Source organism: Papio anubis, unplaced genomic scaffold, assembly GCF_008728515.1.
Source record: "Papio anubis isolate 15944 unplaced genomic scaffold, Panubis1.0 scaffold338, whole genome shotgun sequence".
In the NCBI taxonomy this organism is placed as follows: domain Eukaryota; kingdom Metazoa; phylum Chordata; class Mammalia; order Primates; family Cercopithecidae; genus Papio; species Papio anubis.
This window is the reverse complement of record NW_022163514.1, coordinates 13,336-29,748: the sequence shown is the minus strand read 5'-3', so window position 1 is coordinate 29,748 and position 16,413 is coordinate 13,336. Positions and strand designations below refer to the sequence as shown.

Below are 16,413 nucleotides of genomic sequence, written 5' to 3'. Positions count from 1 at the left end.
CAAAAAATAAAAGAAATTTAAAATGTGGTTGCGGTGACCTCGGAGCATAATTCAACCTCCAAACAACCTAAACTAAGACCGCACTAGTCTAAGCGAGTTAGCACACATTGACCCAATAATTTGATCAACGGAATAAGTTACCCTAGGGATAACAATGCAATCCTATTCTAGAGTCCATATCAACAATAGGGTTTACAGCTTCGATGCTGGATCAGGACATCCTAATGGTGTAGCCGCTGTTAAGGCTTCGTTTGTTCAGTGATTAAAGTCCTATGTGATCTCAGTTCAGATCAGAGTAATCCAGGTTGGTTTCTATCTATTTAACATTTCTCCTTAGTACAAAAGGACAAGAGAAACAGGGCCCACTCCACAAAGCACCCTTGCCCACATAAATGATGCTGTCTCAATCTAACAAATCATCACACACCCTACCCAAGAACAGCGTTTAAGATGGCAGAACCCAGCAATTGCATAAAACTTAAAACTTTAAAATCAGAGGTTCAACTCCTTTTCTTAATGATATGCCTATAATCAATCTTCTCCTACTTATTATTACCACTTTAATCGCTATAGCATTCCTTATACCCATTGAATGAAAAATCTTAGGCTACATACAATTACCTAACACTGTAGGTCCTAACACTGTAGGTCCCTACAGACTGCTTCAACCATTCGCCAATGCAATAAAACTTTTCATCAAAGAAGCTTTACATCTCTCAATGTCTACTATTACCCTTTATGCTACTGCTCCAACCCTAGCTGTTCTGATCACTCTCCTCTTGTGAACTCCCCTCCGCATACCAGATGCTCTAATTTTAATATAGGCCTCCTATTTATACTAGCCACATCAAGCTTAGCCGTCTATCCTATGATCAGGATGAGCATCTAATTCAAATTATGCACTAATCGTCACATTACAATCTGTAGCCCAGACAATTTCATATGAAGTCACTCTAGTCATTGTCCTTTTATCAGTTCTACTAATAAGTGGCTCATTTAACTTACATGCACTTATCATCACAATGCAAGAATTCCTCTCACTGCTTCTACCATCATAACCCCTAGCCATAATATGATTTATCTCCACACTAGCAGAAACTAACCAAGCCCCTTTTGAACTAACAGAAGGAGAATCAGAGTCAGTCTCAGGCTTAAACATCGAATATGCCGCAGGTTTATTTGCCCACTTCTTATAGCAGAATATATGAATATTATCATAATAAATAACTACTACCATTTTTCGAGGAGCACTACACACTGTATAGTCACCAGAACTCTATACCACAAATTTCATTACCAAGACCATTCTTTTTTTTTTTTTTTTTTTTTTTTGAGACAGAGTCTCGCTCTGTCGCCCAGGCTGGAGTGCAGTGGCCGGATCTCAGCTCACTGCAAGCTCCGCCTCCCGGGTTCACGCCATTCTCCTGCCTCAGCCTCCCGAGTAGCTGGGACTACAGGCGCCCGCCACCTCGCCCGGCTAGTTTTTTGTATTTTTTAGTGGAGACGGGGTTTCACCATGTTAGCCCATGTTGGGATGGTTTCGATCTCCTGACCTCGTGATCCGCCCGTCTCGGCCTCCCAAAGTGCTGGGATTACAGGCTTGAGCCACCGCGCCCGGCCCCAAGACCATTCTTTAACCACCGTTTTTATGAACTCGAACAGCATACCTCCGATTCTGCTATGACCAACTTATATATCTTCTATGAAAAAATGTCCTACCGCTTATACCAGCACTCTGCATATGATGTATCTCAATGCCTATTCTAATTTCCAGCATCCCACCCCAAATATAGGAAATATGTCTGACAAAAGAATTACTTTGATAGAGTAAACAATAAAGGTTTAAATCCTCTGATTTCTAGAACTAAGGAATTGAAGCTACCCCTGAGAATCCAAAATTCTCTGTGCTACCCATTACATCAAGTCCTAAAGTAAGGTTGGCTAAATAAGCTATCGGGCCCATACCCCAAAAATGTTAGTTATACCCTTCCCGTACTAATTAACCCATTAGCTCAACTTATTATTTCCCTTACTATTTTCACAGGAACTCTTATCACAATGCTAGGCTCACATTGATTTCTCATCTGAACCGGCCTAGAAATGAACATTATAGCTCTTATTCCAATCTTAATTAAAAAGATAAATCCAGCCAGGCACGGTGGCTCATGCCTGTAATCCCAGCACTTTGGGAGGTCAAGGTGCGTGGATGACGAGGTCAAGAGATCGAGACCATCCTGGTCAACATGGTGAAACCCCGTCTCTATTAAAAATACAAAAATTAGTTGGGTGTGGTGGCGCATGACCGTAGTCCCAGCTACTCAGGAGGCTGAGGCAGGAGAATCGCTTGAACCTGGGAGGCAGAGGTTGCAGTGAGCCAAAATTGAGCCACTGCACTCCAGCCTGAGGACAGAGCAAGACTCCGTCTCAAAAAAAAAAAAAAAAAAATTTACAGTCTAATGCTTACTCAGCCATTTTACCCTTTTCCCACTTATGTTCATTAATCATTGATTGTTTTCAACTAACCACAAAGACATCAGAACACTATATTTACTATTCGGCACATGAGCAGGAATAGTGGGCACCGCCCTAAGCCTTCTAATTCGAGCAGAATTAGGCCAACCAGGAACTCTGCCAGGAGAAGATCAGATTTACAATGTTACTGTTTCCACCCATGCATTAGTCATAATTTTCTTTATGGTCATACAAGTCATATTTGGGGGTTTTGGCAACTGGCTAGTCCCTCTGATTGGTGCACCTGATACGGCACTCCCCCAGATAAATAATATGAGCTTCGGACTTCTCCCCCGATCTTTTCTACTCCTACTTGCATCTTCAGTAGTAGAAGCCGGCGCTGGAACCGGTTGGACACTTTTTTAGCAGGACACCTAGCAGGAGCCTCTATGGATCTAACCATCTTCTCACTCCACTTGGCAGGTGTTTCTTCTATTTTAGCGGCCATTAACTTTATGACAGTTATTAACATAAAACCCCCAGCCTTGTCCCAATATCAAACACCCCTTTTCATGTGATCAGTCCTCATTATGGCAGTCCTTCTCCTCCTTTCTCTCCCAGTCCTAGCCGCCAGCATTACCATACTATTAACTGATCGTAACCTCAATACTACTTTTTTTGACTCTGCTGGCAGGGGCGACCCTATCTTGTATCAACATTTATTCTGATTCTTTGGTCATCCTGAAGTCTATATTCTTATCCTTCCAGGCTTCGGGATAATCTGTCATATCGTAACATATTACTCTGGAAAAAAGGAACCATTTGGGCATATGGGCATAGCATGAGCCATAATATCAATTGGCTTCTTAGGATTTATCGTATGGCCTCACCATATATTTATATTCCTATGTAGGAATGGACGTAGACACACGAGCATACTTCACCTCCATTACTATAATTATTGCTATCCCTACTGGAGTCAAGGTCTTTAGCTGATTAGCTACACTGCACGGTAGTAATATCAAATGATCTCCCACAATATTCTGAGCCCCTAGGATTCATTTTCCTATTAACAGTAAGAGGTTTAACTGGCATTATACTAGCTAATTCATCATTAGACATTATTTTACAAGATACATATTATGTTGTAGCCCATTCCCACTATGTTCTATCAATAGGAGCAGTATTTGCCATCATAGGAGGCGTTGTCCACTGATTCCCCCTATTTTCAGGTTATATACCTAATCAGACCTACGCTAAAATCCACTTCATCATTATATTTATAGGCGTTAATTTAACCTTTTTCCCACAGCACTTCCTCAGCCTATCAGTGTGCCTCAACATTACTCCAATTAACCCAATGTGTATACCACATTAAATGTCATCTAATCAGTAGGCTCATCGATATCATTAACAGCAGTCACACTAATAATTTTCATAATCTGAGAAGCCTTTGCTTCAAAACGAAAAGTTCTAACAATTGAACAAGCATCCACTAATTTAGAGTGACTTTACGGCTGTCCACCACCTTACCACACATTCGAAGAGCCAATCGACGTGACAACCTAGACGAAAAAGGAATCGAACCTCCAGAAACTGATTTCAAGTCAATCCCATAACCTGTATGACCTTCTCGATATTAGTAAAATCATCACATAACTTTGTCAAAGTTAAGATACAGGATAAACCCTGTATGTCTTACTGGCTCACCCAGTTCAGTTAGGCCTTCAAGAAGAACTGCTCACTTTCCATGACGACACTCTTATAATTATTGTCCTAATTCAGTTGCTGCAACTCTGAAGAATCACCTCCTGCTAGTTCTGATAAAAACTCCACTCTGGAAACAGAAAGAGGTCAGTGTGAGTTCGTTTCTACTTCACTTTCTTAACTCTAGCAAAGAAGGTATAGATTTCTCATGCCATTCAAGTCAGCTGTGCATATGGGACACAATGTTAACTAGTGGAAATAACGCAGACTTTATCCTTCAGGTGAATCTGGTTTGAGTCCAAGCTGATTTGGGGCAAATTATTCAACTCCTATGACCCACTTTTCATCATCTGAGGATAATAACACCCACCTTGCAGGGCTGGGCGTGATGGCTCACATGTGTTATCCCAGCACTTTGGGAGGCCGAGGCCGGGGGGGGGGGGGGGGGGGCTGAGGGGATGATCACTTGAGGTCAGGAGTTCGAGACCAGCCTCCAGCCTGGCCAACATGGTGACACTCCCGTCTCTACTAAAAATACAAAAAAGATTAGCAGGGCGTGGTGGCGGGTGCCTGTAATCACAGGGAGAATGAGGCAGGAGAATCGCTTGAACCCGGGAAGCCGAGGTTGCAGTGAGCCCAGATTGCGCCACTGCAGTTCAGCCTGGGGGACAGAGCAAGACTCCCTCTCAAAAAAATAAATAATAAATAAATAATATCCATCTTGCAGGATACAGGAAAAGAGTAGAGATATCAGTAAAGTATCCAGGCCAGTGCTTGGCACTCAGAAGGAAGTAAATAAATGGTATGTGGTGGTAGGAAGAGAAACTCCATCTTGCAGGAACTTCATAGCATATATTACTATTTGACATATAAGTTTTAATGTCTGTCAAGTCCCCCGCCCAAGAACGTAAGGTTTTTCAGCTCAATGCGGAATCCTAGCATCTTGAATAGTGTTTAGTGCTAAATAGGTATCTGGCAAACGAATGAATAGGTGAAAAAATAAAAGGAAGACTGGGCTCATCACACCTGATTAACCAACTGCGCATCAAATACTTAAGCATTATAAAGAACACAAAATGAGGCCAGGCGCGGTGGCCTACGCCTGTAATCTCAGCACTTTGGGAGGCCGAGGCGGGCCGATCACGAGGTAAGAAGATCGAGACCATTCTGGCTAGGACGGTGAAACACCGTCTCTACTAAAAATAGAAAAATTAGCCGGGCATGGTGGCGGGCGCCTGTAGTCCCACTTACTCCGGGGGCTGAGGCGGGAGAATGGCGTGAACCCGGGAGGCGGAGCTTGCCGTGAGCCGAGATTGCGCGCCACTGCACTCCAGCCTGGGCGACAGAGCGAGACACACTCTCAAAAAAAAAAAAAAAAAAAAAAAAAGAGAGACAAAACTCAATATGGTCTCCGGCTGAGATGTCTCCAACATCTGCTCTCTCCATTTCCGCTGTCATACTAGGGTAGGGTTTCAGAACCTCAGCACACTGACATTTTGAGCCAGATCGTTTTTTTGAGTTCTTGGGGGTGGGGAGTGGGATAGGAACCCTGTGAACCTTGTAGAATGTTTAGCTGCATCCCTGGTCTCCACCCACTAGATGTCAGTAGCACCACTCGGTAGTGATAACAAAATTGTCTTCACACAGTATCAATTGTGCCCTGGGAGGGGGGCGCTGGTTGAGAACCCCTGGTCTAGGGACATATAAGTGCCTTTGCTCACCAAAATTTTCCCTCCTTAAGTCGCCAAGACCTAATTCATCCTTTCCATAGATAATAAACACGAGAGACAGCTGGTCTCTACCCCTCCCAATCAGGGAAGGGCCCCTGAGCCTAGGTATTGGAAACGTCGAAGAAAAATTTAATGTCCTCAAGGAGTGCACCATCAAAGACAAAAACCCCAGGATGAGCACTGATGACACTACTACCCCCATCTTCTTTTTTTTTTTGAGATGGAGTCTCGCTCTGTCGCCCGGGCTGGAGTGCAGTGGCCGGATCTCAGCTCACTGCAAGCTCCGCCTCCCGGGTTCACGCCATTCTCCTGCCTCAGCCTCCCGAGCAGCTGGGACTACAGGCGCCGCCACCTCGCCCAGCTAGTTTTTTGTGTTTTTTTAGTAGAGACGGGGTTTCACCGTGTTAGCCAGGATGGTCTCGATCTCCTGACCTCGTGATCCGCCCGTCTCGGCCTCCCAAAGTGCTGGGATTACAGGCTTGAGCCACCGCGCCCGGCCAACCCCCATCTTCTTGAAGCATCCTGATCCTCTGAACTCTCCGGTCCTGTCTGTAACGTTTCTCAGGGTGCTCCATCTTAACCCGCCTAACGCTGTAATTTGTTTCTGGTGGGTTTATCCACTCCAACAGTTTGGGAGCTCGCTGAGGGTAAACAGTGTTTCTGTGCTGTCTTCGTGTCCCCACCGCTCAGCACAAGGGCGCAGTCGAGCTTTAGGAAACGAGTGTTTTCTTAGCGTGAAGGGCAAGAGTCACCGAGCCCTTTAAAGGAGGCCTCACTGGGGAATCCGAATGGACTGGAGGTCCGAAGGGCAACAAGGCAGGCACTCCGGGCTGCCTCGTTCCCCACGCGTCCCCAGAGGACCCAGTTCACTCTGCATCACGCAGCCAGGAACCCAGAGTGCAATCTGAGAGCCTCAGGACAGAGAGCGGAGCCGCAACCCTTAAGCCCCGCCTCACCAGAAAAGGCCCTCAGGGGCGCGACGCGCCTACCACGCCATCTTCTCTACTGCGTCATGCCGGAAGCCGTTGCGGAGCACGCCGGAAGCCGTTGCGGGGCACGCCGGGAACCTCAAGAGGGTCAGACGCATGCGCAGTAGCTAAGCCTGAAAAGAAAGGAGCGAGTCGCGCAAGTGTGGCAATAAAGGACCGCCCTCTCCGCATGGTTTCCGCCTTTCGCTAATTGACAGCAATTCCATCAATGAAACCCGCCTTGAGTCATATGCTGGGACCAATCACAATGCCTGAGAACCCAGGGCCCGGATCCAGCTGGGTGCGCCTTCCTGTTTTACAGTTAGGTGAGAACAGCCCTGATAGAAAAGGTGGCGGTTGCTGTGTGCCATGCGTAATTGTAAACATTTACACACTAACTCATACTTACAGCAACCCTACTAAGTCAATTATATTACCATTTTCATCTTCCAGACGAGGAAGCCAAAACAGTTTAAGTGACTTTCTTTAAGGACTAGAACTCGTTTTTTGTTTTTGTTTTTGTTTTTTTTTTTGAGATGGAGTCTCGCTCTGTTGCCCACGCTGGGGTGCAGTGGCGCGATCTGGGCTCACTGCAAGCTCCACCTCCTGGGCTCACGCCATTCTCCTGCCTCATCCTCCCGAGTAGCTGGGACTACAGGCGCCCGTCACCATGCCCGGCTAATTTTTTTGTATTTTTAGTAGAGATAGGGTCTCACTGTATTAGCCAGGATTGTCTCGATCTCCTGACCTCGTGATCCACCCGCCTCGGCCGTTTCTAATCCAGTGTTTTTTTCCCCCCACTCTAAGGTGTTTTTATTTCTTAAGTACTGCAAAACATTCTCACTTAAAACTGAAGTCTCCATGCCAGTGTTTTTCCATGCTCCTCCCCACCTGCCCCCACCACAATATATATAATCCACCATTCCTCTTTTGGTGGACATGCAAATACTTTTCTACTTTTCACGTGTGTGTTATTCTGGATTGGGTATTCTGGATATATTTTGAAGAGGGAGCTACTGGATTGAGATGTGGAGTGTGAGAGAAGGAAGAGTGGAGGATCATACTAAGGCTTCTATGTAGTCTTTCTGCCTTCAGTCTTGCACCCCTTCTTTCGTCCATCATTTATGAAGGCCCTTGTAGCACAAAGGAGTAGTACCTCATCAGGATATAAATACAGGGAGTGGGATGTGAAACAGGTTGATGACACTTCCAAGAAATGTATGCCCTCTTTGATTAAGAATAACCATGGAGGAGTTTTCCAAACACATACATTTCTTATGTAGATTATCTCTTTTGATTCCTGCAATGTTCCTGCCACCTATTATAGTCATTTTACAGATGATGAAACAGAGTGCTATAGAGAGCCACTGACTGCCCTAACTAATTAGTTGCAGAGTGCACCCAAATACTCAAGCTCTTGACTCCCAGAGCATTGAACTTTCTGGGGCACCTTGCTGCCTTTGTATTTGGAGGGCAGGGTAGTAGATGACTAAATGGACAGAAAAGAGAGAGAGAAAGAGAAAGCAGAGCCTGAGTGTGGGAAAAAGCAAGGGCAGAGCACTGCTTTGCATGTCAGATATATGTATATACATATATATATGCACATATGTATTTCTCTTTCTGTGGCCTGGCGGTTGGAGACCCTTGTTATAAACCATTGAATAAAACAGAAAACTTTAATTGCATAAGATAGAACCAAATAAATGAATAAATTGAGTTGAATTAGTAGCAGGATATTTACATAGTTTCAAAGTACTTCCCCATAAGACACTTATTAATTACAAAGAGGGAAACAATGGGAAAGCTGGTCAACACAACCTTCATTTAGTGATCCAAGTAACACCATTAGAAATGAAAACAACTGAAATATACACCCCCTGATAGGACACAATGAGATGCTAACCTGAGTCTATGTGTGAAGAAACATCAAACCCAAATGGAGACATTGTCTACCAAATAACTGGCTAACAATCCTTTATAGTGTGAGAATCATGAAAGTCAAGAAAAGACTGAAGAACCATCTCAGACTGACAAAGACTAGAGACATGACAACTAAATGCAATGTATGATTGTGAAGAAAATTATTTTGCTATGAAAGGCATCCTTGGGACAGTTGGCAAACATTGAACGGGGTCTGCAGATTAGATAATGTAATGTATTAATGTTCATTGAAAAAAAATTTTTTTGAGATGGGAGTCTCGCTCTGTTGCCCAGGCTGGAGTGCAGTAGCGCTATCTTGGCTCACTGCAGCCTCCACCTCCCGGGTTCAAGAGATTCTCTTGCCTCAGCCTCCTGGGTAGCTGGGATTATAGGCACGTGCCACCATGCCCAGCTAATTTTTGTATTTTTAGTAGAGATGGGGTTTCACTGTTTTGGCCAGGCTTGTCTCGAACCCTGACCTCAGGTGATCTGCCCACCTCAGCCTCCCAAAGTGCTAGGGTTACAGGCGTGAGCCACTGCACCTGGCCCATTTTTCTAATTTTGATGGTTATATTGTGGTTCTGTAGGATAATGTCCTTGTTTGTTGAAAATACACCCCAAGATATTTGGGGAAGACAGGGTATCGGGTTGCTAACTTACTCTCGAATGGAGGTCAGGGGAAGTCTTTGTTTCATGCTTCCAACTTTTCTCTAAATTTGTGATTTTTTTTTTTTTTTTTTTTTTTTTTACAAAAAAAGAGTATGCACAGCTTTAGAGTCAAGACGATTATGCTTTGATTCCCTGCCCTAACACAGCATAATCTTGGGCAAGTTTCCTTTTGTGCTGCAGTGCCCTCATCTTAAAATGAGGACAAGCATATGCAGTAAGCCGAGATCCCGCCACTGCACTCCAGCCTGGGCGACAGAGTGAGACTCTGTCTCAGAAAAAAAAAAAAAAAAAATGAGGACAAGCATAATAGCACATGGCCCATGGGTTGTGAGGATTGAATGAGTGGAAGTGTGTAGAGTTTAGATCCTCATCTAGCACATGGCGAGCACTCAGTACACTTAGCCACCGTTGGTCAAATAGACTAGACCTTTTTGCAAAGTCATTAATAGAGCTTCCAAATTAGTCTATTATTTATTTAATTATGTATCTATATGAGACAGAATCTCACTGTGTCACCCAGGCTGAAGTGCAGTGATGCAGTCACAGCTCGCTGTAGTCTTGAACTTCTGGGCTCAAACGTTCCTCCTGCCTCACCATCCTGAGTAGCTGGGGGTATAGGCAAGCAACGCTACACTCAGCTAATTTTAAAATTTTTTAGTAGAGATAGGATCTCACAATGTTGCCCAGGCTGGTATTAAACTCCTGGGTTCAAGTGATCCTCCCTCCTCGGGCTCCCAAAGTGCTGGGATTACAGGTGTGTGAGCCACTGCATCCTACCTTAGTCCCTAATTCAGAGCTCGCATACTAGAGCGTATATGTATCAAGCCAAAGTCACTTTTCAATTTCTATTCCTTCCATTTCCTTGATTCTAATCTTTCCTAATCTTTCCTGGACTTGAGCCTGAAGGCTGAGAATAATGGAAAAGGATTGACTGTCTTCATTGGCAGCTTCAGAATTTGCTCATTTGAGGTATTCAGGCAGCCTTTGATACCTTAAAGGGAAAGGTATGGGATCCAGACAGACTCTGAGAAGGGCTCTATGAGATGGGCTCTCAAACTCACTTAAATCCACTGAGCAGATGAGCATATTCAAATGCTTTTCATTTCTATTTTGCTAAGGTTGGTGAACCTTTCATAGGTCTTGGTGGTTTTAGTGGTTTGTTGTTGCGGTTGTTTGGTTTTTTTTAGACAGAGTCTCATGTTGGCCAGGCTGGTCTTGAACTCCTGACGTCAAGTGATCTGCCCACCTCATTCTCCCAAAGTGCTGGGATTACAGGCGTAAGACACCGCGCCCGGCCCCTTGGCAGTTTTTGTTGTTGTTGTTGTTGTTTGTTTTGTTTTGTTTTGAGATAGAGTCTCGCTCTGTCGCCCAGGCTAGAGTGCAGTGGCGCTATCTCACTGCAAGCTCTGCCTCCCGGGTTCACGCCATTCTCCTGCCTCAGCCTCCCTAGTAGCTGAGACTACAGGTGCCCGCCACCACGCCTGACTAATTTTTTGGTTTTTTGGTTTTTTTAGTAGAGACGGGGTTTCATCATTTACAGGATGGTCTTGATCTCCTGACCTTGTGATCCGCCCACCTCAGCCTCCCAAAGTGCTAGGATTACAGGCGTGAGCCACCATGCCCAGCCCCTTGGTGGTGGTTTTATCTGTCATTTCCTGAATTTCCAATTGAACAAGACACCAAACATTTTTTTTTCCTGGACACCTAGAAATAGAACTCCAAACTCTTAATAACAAGGAGCTTGCTTCATATTTGCTTCTTTTCCTCCCAAATTTTGACCTTGTTTCATGTACACCATTGAGAATGGAACATAAGCGTATGTGTGTTGATGAAGTTATATGTGGTCCCTGTGATGTATTCATTTCCTCATCATAGCCAGTTAGCTTGTTCGTCTCCCTCTAATTCCCTGTGTCTTACCACACCCAGAACTCCGTGTTAGTTATAAAATGTCCAATTTTTTCCATATAGAGGCTCTGTGGCACTCCAAAATGTCTCAGGAATACCTGTCCATTTTCTTCCTATTTCCCCCCAAGTTATTTCACAACTTAAATGAATTGACTGGAGGATATGACTGTTCAGTCTCTTGGTACTGTTCTCATAAATTAATCAGCTGGCATTTTGGTTTACATAACAGCTTTAGGAGCTTGGTCATTGTGAACCTACCTCCTGAGAATTTGACCTAATCTGAGTGTACTGATCAATGAAAATGTTGAGCCTGGCCATGTGCAATGACTCACACCTGTAATCTCAGCACTTTGGGAGGCTGAGGATGGTGGATTGCGTGAGGCCAGGGGTTTGAGACAAGCCTAGCCAACATGGTGAAACCCTGCCTCCACCAAAAAGAAAAAAAAATTGGCTTGGCATGGTGGCGTACACCTGTAATCCCAGGTACTCAGGAGGCTAAGGCACAAGAATTGCTTGAATCCAGGAGGCAGAAGTTGCAGTGAGCTGAGCTTGCCACTGCACTCCAGCCTGGGCAACCAAGCAAGGCTCTGTCTCAAAAAAAAAAAAAAAGAAAGAAAGAAAGAAAAAAAAGTAGTGTTGAGTCTGCAAGACTCTGGACTTTAATAAATTCACCAAGATAATGTTAGCAGTTGTCTACTTCTGGAGATGTATTTGAGTATTGCTGTATGAGGAACTGACACAATGGCTTTGATCTGCTATTGGAAAAACAAATTCACGACAGGACAGTATGATTAGATGTCTTTGGAAGGAATTATGGGAATGTGGAAAAGGGAACATTTATCATTGTTTGTTCAATGCTGTCCAAGGGATGGGATGACCCCAAAGTGGAAAACATGAAAACAGTCCATTTGACAAATTTAGTTCTTAGCAAGATAAAGGAGGACTCATGAGCTTATTAATTATATTTGCTAAACATTTATTGAGTATCTACTATGTATAAGACATGTGTTTTGAAATTATGGGGACACAAAGCCAAAGGCCCTTTTGAACTAGTTCTAAAACCTATTGATTTCCTTTTCTATGGTAACGTAGTTGTCATGCAACTTTCTTATATTAACCTGGTTTCTCTGTCTGGGAAAATAGTAAATGAACTGTGGTAGCAGGTGGGGATCCCTTTGGCAATTGTAGGAATGTGCAGAATCACATATTGGCATTCTGATCCCAACATGTGAGTTCCTGAAAGATGAGTTATTGTATGCTGAACTGATCGCTGAATTTTAGGAACTGCAGGGTTGCAAGACTAGATCTTGAGGCAGAGAACATACTTTATAGATGGATGATCTTTCCTGGGGTCTTAAATTTGCATAAAGAATCTTAGGACATTCCATTATCCACTGACCAGACTAGCATACCCAAATGCTGGTAGGACATCTGATGGCTGGGACTTTTGGGTGGGATGATTTCAATAAGACAGTAGCAAAGGACCCTCTTTGGCTAGAATCAAAAGGCAAATGACCTTTTTATTTTGTTTTGTTTTTGTTTTTGGAGATGGAGTCTTGCTCTTATCACCCAAGCTGAAGTGCACTGGTGCAAGCTCAGCTCACTGCAACCTCTGCTCACTGCAACCTCCACCTCCCAGGTTCAAGCAAGTCTCCTGCCTTAGCCTCCTGAATAGCTGGGACTGCAGGTGTGTGCCATCATACCCGGCTAATTTTTGTATTTTTGGTAGAAATGGGGTTTCACCATGTTGGCCAGGCTGGTCTCAAACTCCTGACCTCAGGTGATCCGCCCACCTCAGCCTCCCAAAGTGCTGAGATGACAGGCATGAGCCACTGTGCCCAGCTGCAAATGACCTTTTTAATCTTTTCTTTTGGTTTTGTTTGTTTGTTTGTTTTTGAGATGGAGTTTTGCTCTTATTGCCCAGGCTAGAGTGCAGTGGCGCAATCTTGGCTCACGGCAACCTCCACTTTCCAGTTTCAAGTGATTCTCCTGCCTCAGCCTCCCAAGTTGCTGGGATTACAGGCACCCGCCACCATGCCCAGCTAATTTTTTTGTATTTTTAGTAAAGACAGGGTTTCACCGTGTTGGTCAGGCTGGTCTCGAACTGCTGACCTCGTGATCCACCTGCCTCGACCTCCCAAACTGCTGGGATTACAGGCGTGAGCCACCATGCCTGGCTTAATCTTTTCTTATTAAATAATAGATTAGTAGAAGAGAAATTGGAATGTAGGCATAAGGGAGAGGGTAAACAAGATGATGGAGAGATATAGGGATGGAAAGCATGGAGAGATATACTGCATTATTGTTATTATTATTGTTGTTATCATTATTGAGATGCAGTTTCACTCTTGTCGCCCAGGCTGGAGTGCAATGGCACGATCTCAGCTCACCACAACCTGTGCCTCCCAAGTTCAAGTGATTCTCCTGCCTCAGCCTCCCAAGTAGCTGGGATTATAGGCATGTGCCACCATGCCCAGCTAATTTTGTATTTTTAGTGGAGACAGTGTTTCTCCGTGTTGGTCAGGCTGGTCCTGAACTCCTGACCTCAGGTGATCCGCCCACCTTGGCCTCCCAAAGTGCTGGGATTACAGGTGTGAGCCACCGCACCCGGTGGTATACTGCATTATTAAGAAGAGACAGGCCAGGTGAGGTAGATCACACCCATAAGCCCAGCACTTTGGGAGGCTAAGGCAGGAAGATTACTTGAGGCCAAGAATTCTAGACCAGCCTGGGCTGTTAACATAGTGAGACCCCATCTCTACAAAAATAAAAATAAAAATTAGTTAGGTGTGGTAGCATGTGCCTATAGTCCCAGCTACTCAGGAGATGGAAGGATTGCTTGAGCCTAGGAGTTGAAGCCTGCAGTGAGCTATGATCATGCCACTCTACTTCAGCCTGGGCAACAGAGCAAGACTCCAACTCTTAAAAAAAGTGAAGAAGAGATAAAGAGAGATAGGCAAAGATGATGACAAATAGGGTAAAAAGATGAATTGTTTGGGTCTTCATATGAAGTTAATAGTACATCGCTTGATTTTATGGAATGATAGTAACATTATATAAGATACTGCAAGTGGGGGTACTTTGCTTAGAAAAGTACAGAATTCTGCAGAAATATAAGGCATAATAAATAACATGTGGGCAACAGAGACAGAGACAGTGAGACAGGTCTGTAACAGGTCAGTAACCTCTGAGCCCTCAACAACATGTCTGCCCTGCTATTGGTAGTCCACAGTAGGATTTTTGGTGAATAAGTGTAGAACATTACAAATAACACTAACCATGTTCCTGACAGCTTAGGGCCGTCAGCTTAGGGTTGTCAGGAACATGCCTTGGTTTTACCGGAATTAGTATTCTTCATGTTCACCTGGCCAGAGAGAGTTAATGAGAAACGCATGTAGAGATGAAGAGGCAATAAATAACGAAGGAGTGTTCTCTCAGCCAACTTATCTTCCTTTCCCCAGCAACCTTCTCAGTGCGCCCTTCACTTCCATGTTCCGCAGCATGTAGATGAGAGGATTCACCATGGGCGTGACCACTGAGTAGAACAGGGAAATGAACTTGCTCTGGTACTGGTTGCTGTTCTTGTCCCGAAGCAGATAGCCATAGCTGGCTGAGCCATAGAAGAGGAACACCACCAGCAGGTGGGAGAGGCATGTATTGAAGGCCTTTCGCCTCCCCTCTGCAGAGTGGATTTTCAGCACTGCCTGAGCAGTGAGGCAGTAGGAGATCAGGATGATGCTTAGTGGGACTGCAGTGAAGAAGGTGCAGACACCATTGAGCACAGCCTCGTTGAGGCTCGTGTCGCCACAGGCCAGTTTGATCATGGCAGGCACCTCACAGAGGAAGCTCTCCACCCTCCAGTGCCCACACAATGGGAGCTGCAGAGTGAATGTTGACTGGATCACAGAGTTGTCCAAGCCACCCAGCCAGGCAATCACAGCCAGCAGCCAGCAGAGCTGGGGGTTCATGATGGTGGTGTAGCGGAGGGGCCGACACACTGCCACATAGCGGTCAAATGCCATCACCACGAGCAGGATGCACTCGGTGGCCCCCAGCCAAAGGAAGACATAGAGCTGGGTCACACAGCCACCATAGCTGATGGTCTTGTCTGGTCCCCATAAATTGATCAGCATTTGGGGGACTGAGCTAGTAGTGAAAGCAAGGTCCAAGGAGGAGAGGTTGCTGAGGAAGAAGTACATGGGTGTGTGGAGCCAGGCATCCAGGCAGGAAAGCAAGATGATGATTGAGTTCCCAAGTAGGGTCAGCAAATAGGAGAAAACGATGGCTATGAAAAAGATCATCTCCAGCTGGGGATGGTCAGATATGCCCATCAGAACAAAGCCCTTCAAGGAGCTGTCATTGGCCCCGTCCATCACTGGTTGCCTTCAGTCACTTGACAAATTCATTCAGAGCAAACTGCTGGGAGAAAAGCAAGTCAAGAAGAAGCTGTTGGCTGAGGTGGATTTGCATCAGGAATGGTCTAATAGTTATCTGGGATCCATAGTTAAGTAACAACCTATTTTTTGTTTTTTGAGACAGAGTCTCTCTCTGTCACCTAGGTTGGAGTGCAGTGGCACAATCTCAGCTCACTGCAACCTCCATCTTCCTGGCTCAAGCAATCCTCTTGTCTCAGCCTCCCAAGTAACTGTGACCACAGGTGTGTGCCACCACATCCAGAAAATTTTTGTATCTTTTGTAGAGATGGGGTTTTGCCATGTTGTCCAGGCTTGTCTCCAACTCTTGGGCTCAAGTGATCCATCTGCCTCAGCCTCCGAAAGTGCTGGGATTACAGCCGTGAACCACTGCACCTGGACTCCAACTTACTTTTTAAGATAGCAAGCTTTTTTTTCTTTTTTTCTTTTCTTTTTTTTTTTTTTTTTTTTTTTTTTGAGACAGAGTCTCACTCTGTTACCCAAGCTGGAGTGCAATCTCGGCTCATTGCAACTTCCACCTCCCGGGTGCAAGCAATTCTCCTGCCTCAGCCTCCTGAGTAGCTGGGACTACAGGCATGAGCCACCATGCCTGGCTAATTTTTGTACTTTTAGTAGCGACAGGGTTTCACC

General features: G+C 44.9%; 2 protein-coding genes across 6 annotated transcripts in view; both read right to left on the bottom strand.

The window, feature by feature from the left end:
- Positions 1-7,182, bottom strand: part of LOC100998150 (zinc finger protein 174) — a 37,831-nt gene extending 30,649 nt beyond the window's left edge. The window contains exons 1-2 of one of the 5 annotated variants that reach the window (XR_004181560.1): positions 6,845-7,182; positions 4,162-4,288 (exon numbers count right to left, since the gene is read on the bottom strand). The gene's annotated coding sequence lies outside the window, so the exon portion shown is untranslated. The remainder of the gene's footprint in view (positions 1-4,161; positions 4,289-6,844) is intronic. The other 4 variants (XR_004181559.1, XR_004181558.1, XR_004181557.1 and 1 more) reach the window with 4 other exon arrangements.
- A 7,023-nt stretch (positions 7,183-14,205) lies between these two features.
- LOC101026912 (olfactory receptor 2C1) lies at positions 14,206-15,946 on the bottom strand. The gene has a single exon (XM_021931694.2). The coding sequence runs from the start codon at positions 15,721-15,723 to the stop codon at positions 14,794-14,796; it is 930 nt and encodes a 309-aa protein (XP_021787386.2). The 5' UTR covers positions 15,724-15,946; the 3' UTR covers positions 14,206-14,793.
- Positions 15,947-16,413: the final 467 nt, after the last annotated feature.

Coding starts and splice junctions, on each gene's coding strand:
- LOC101026912 (XM_021931694.2), bottom strand. CDS start 15,723: ATGGACGGGGCCAATGACAGCTCCTTGAAGGGCTTTGTTCTGATGGGC.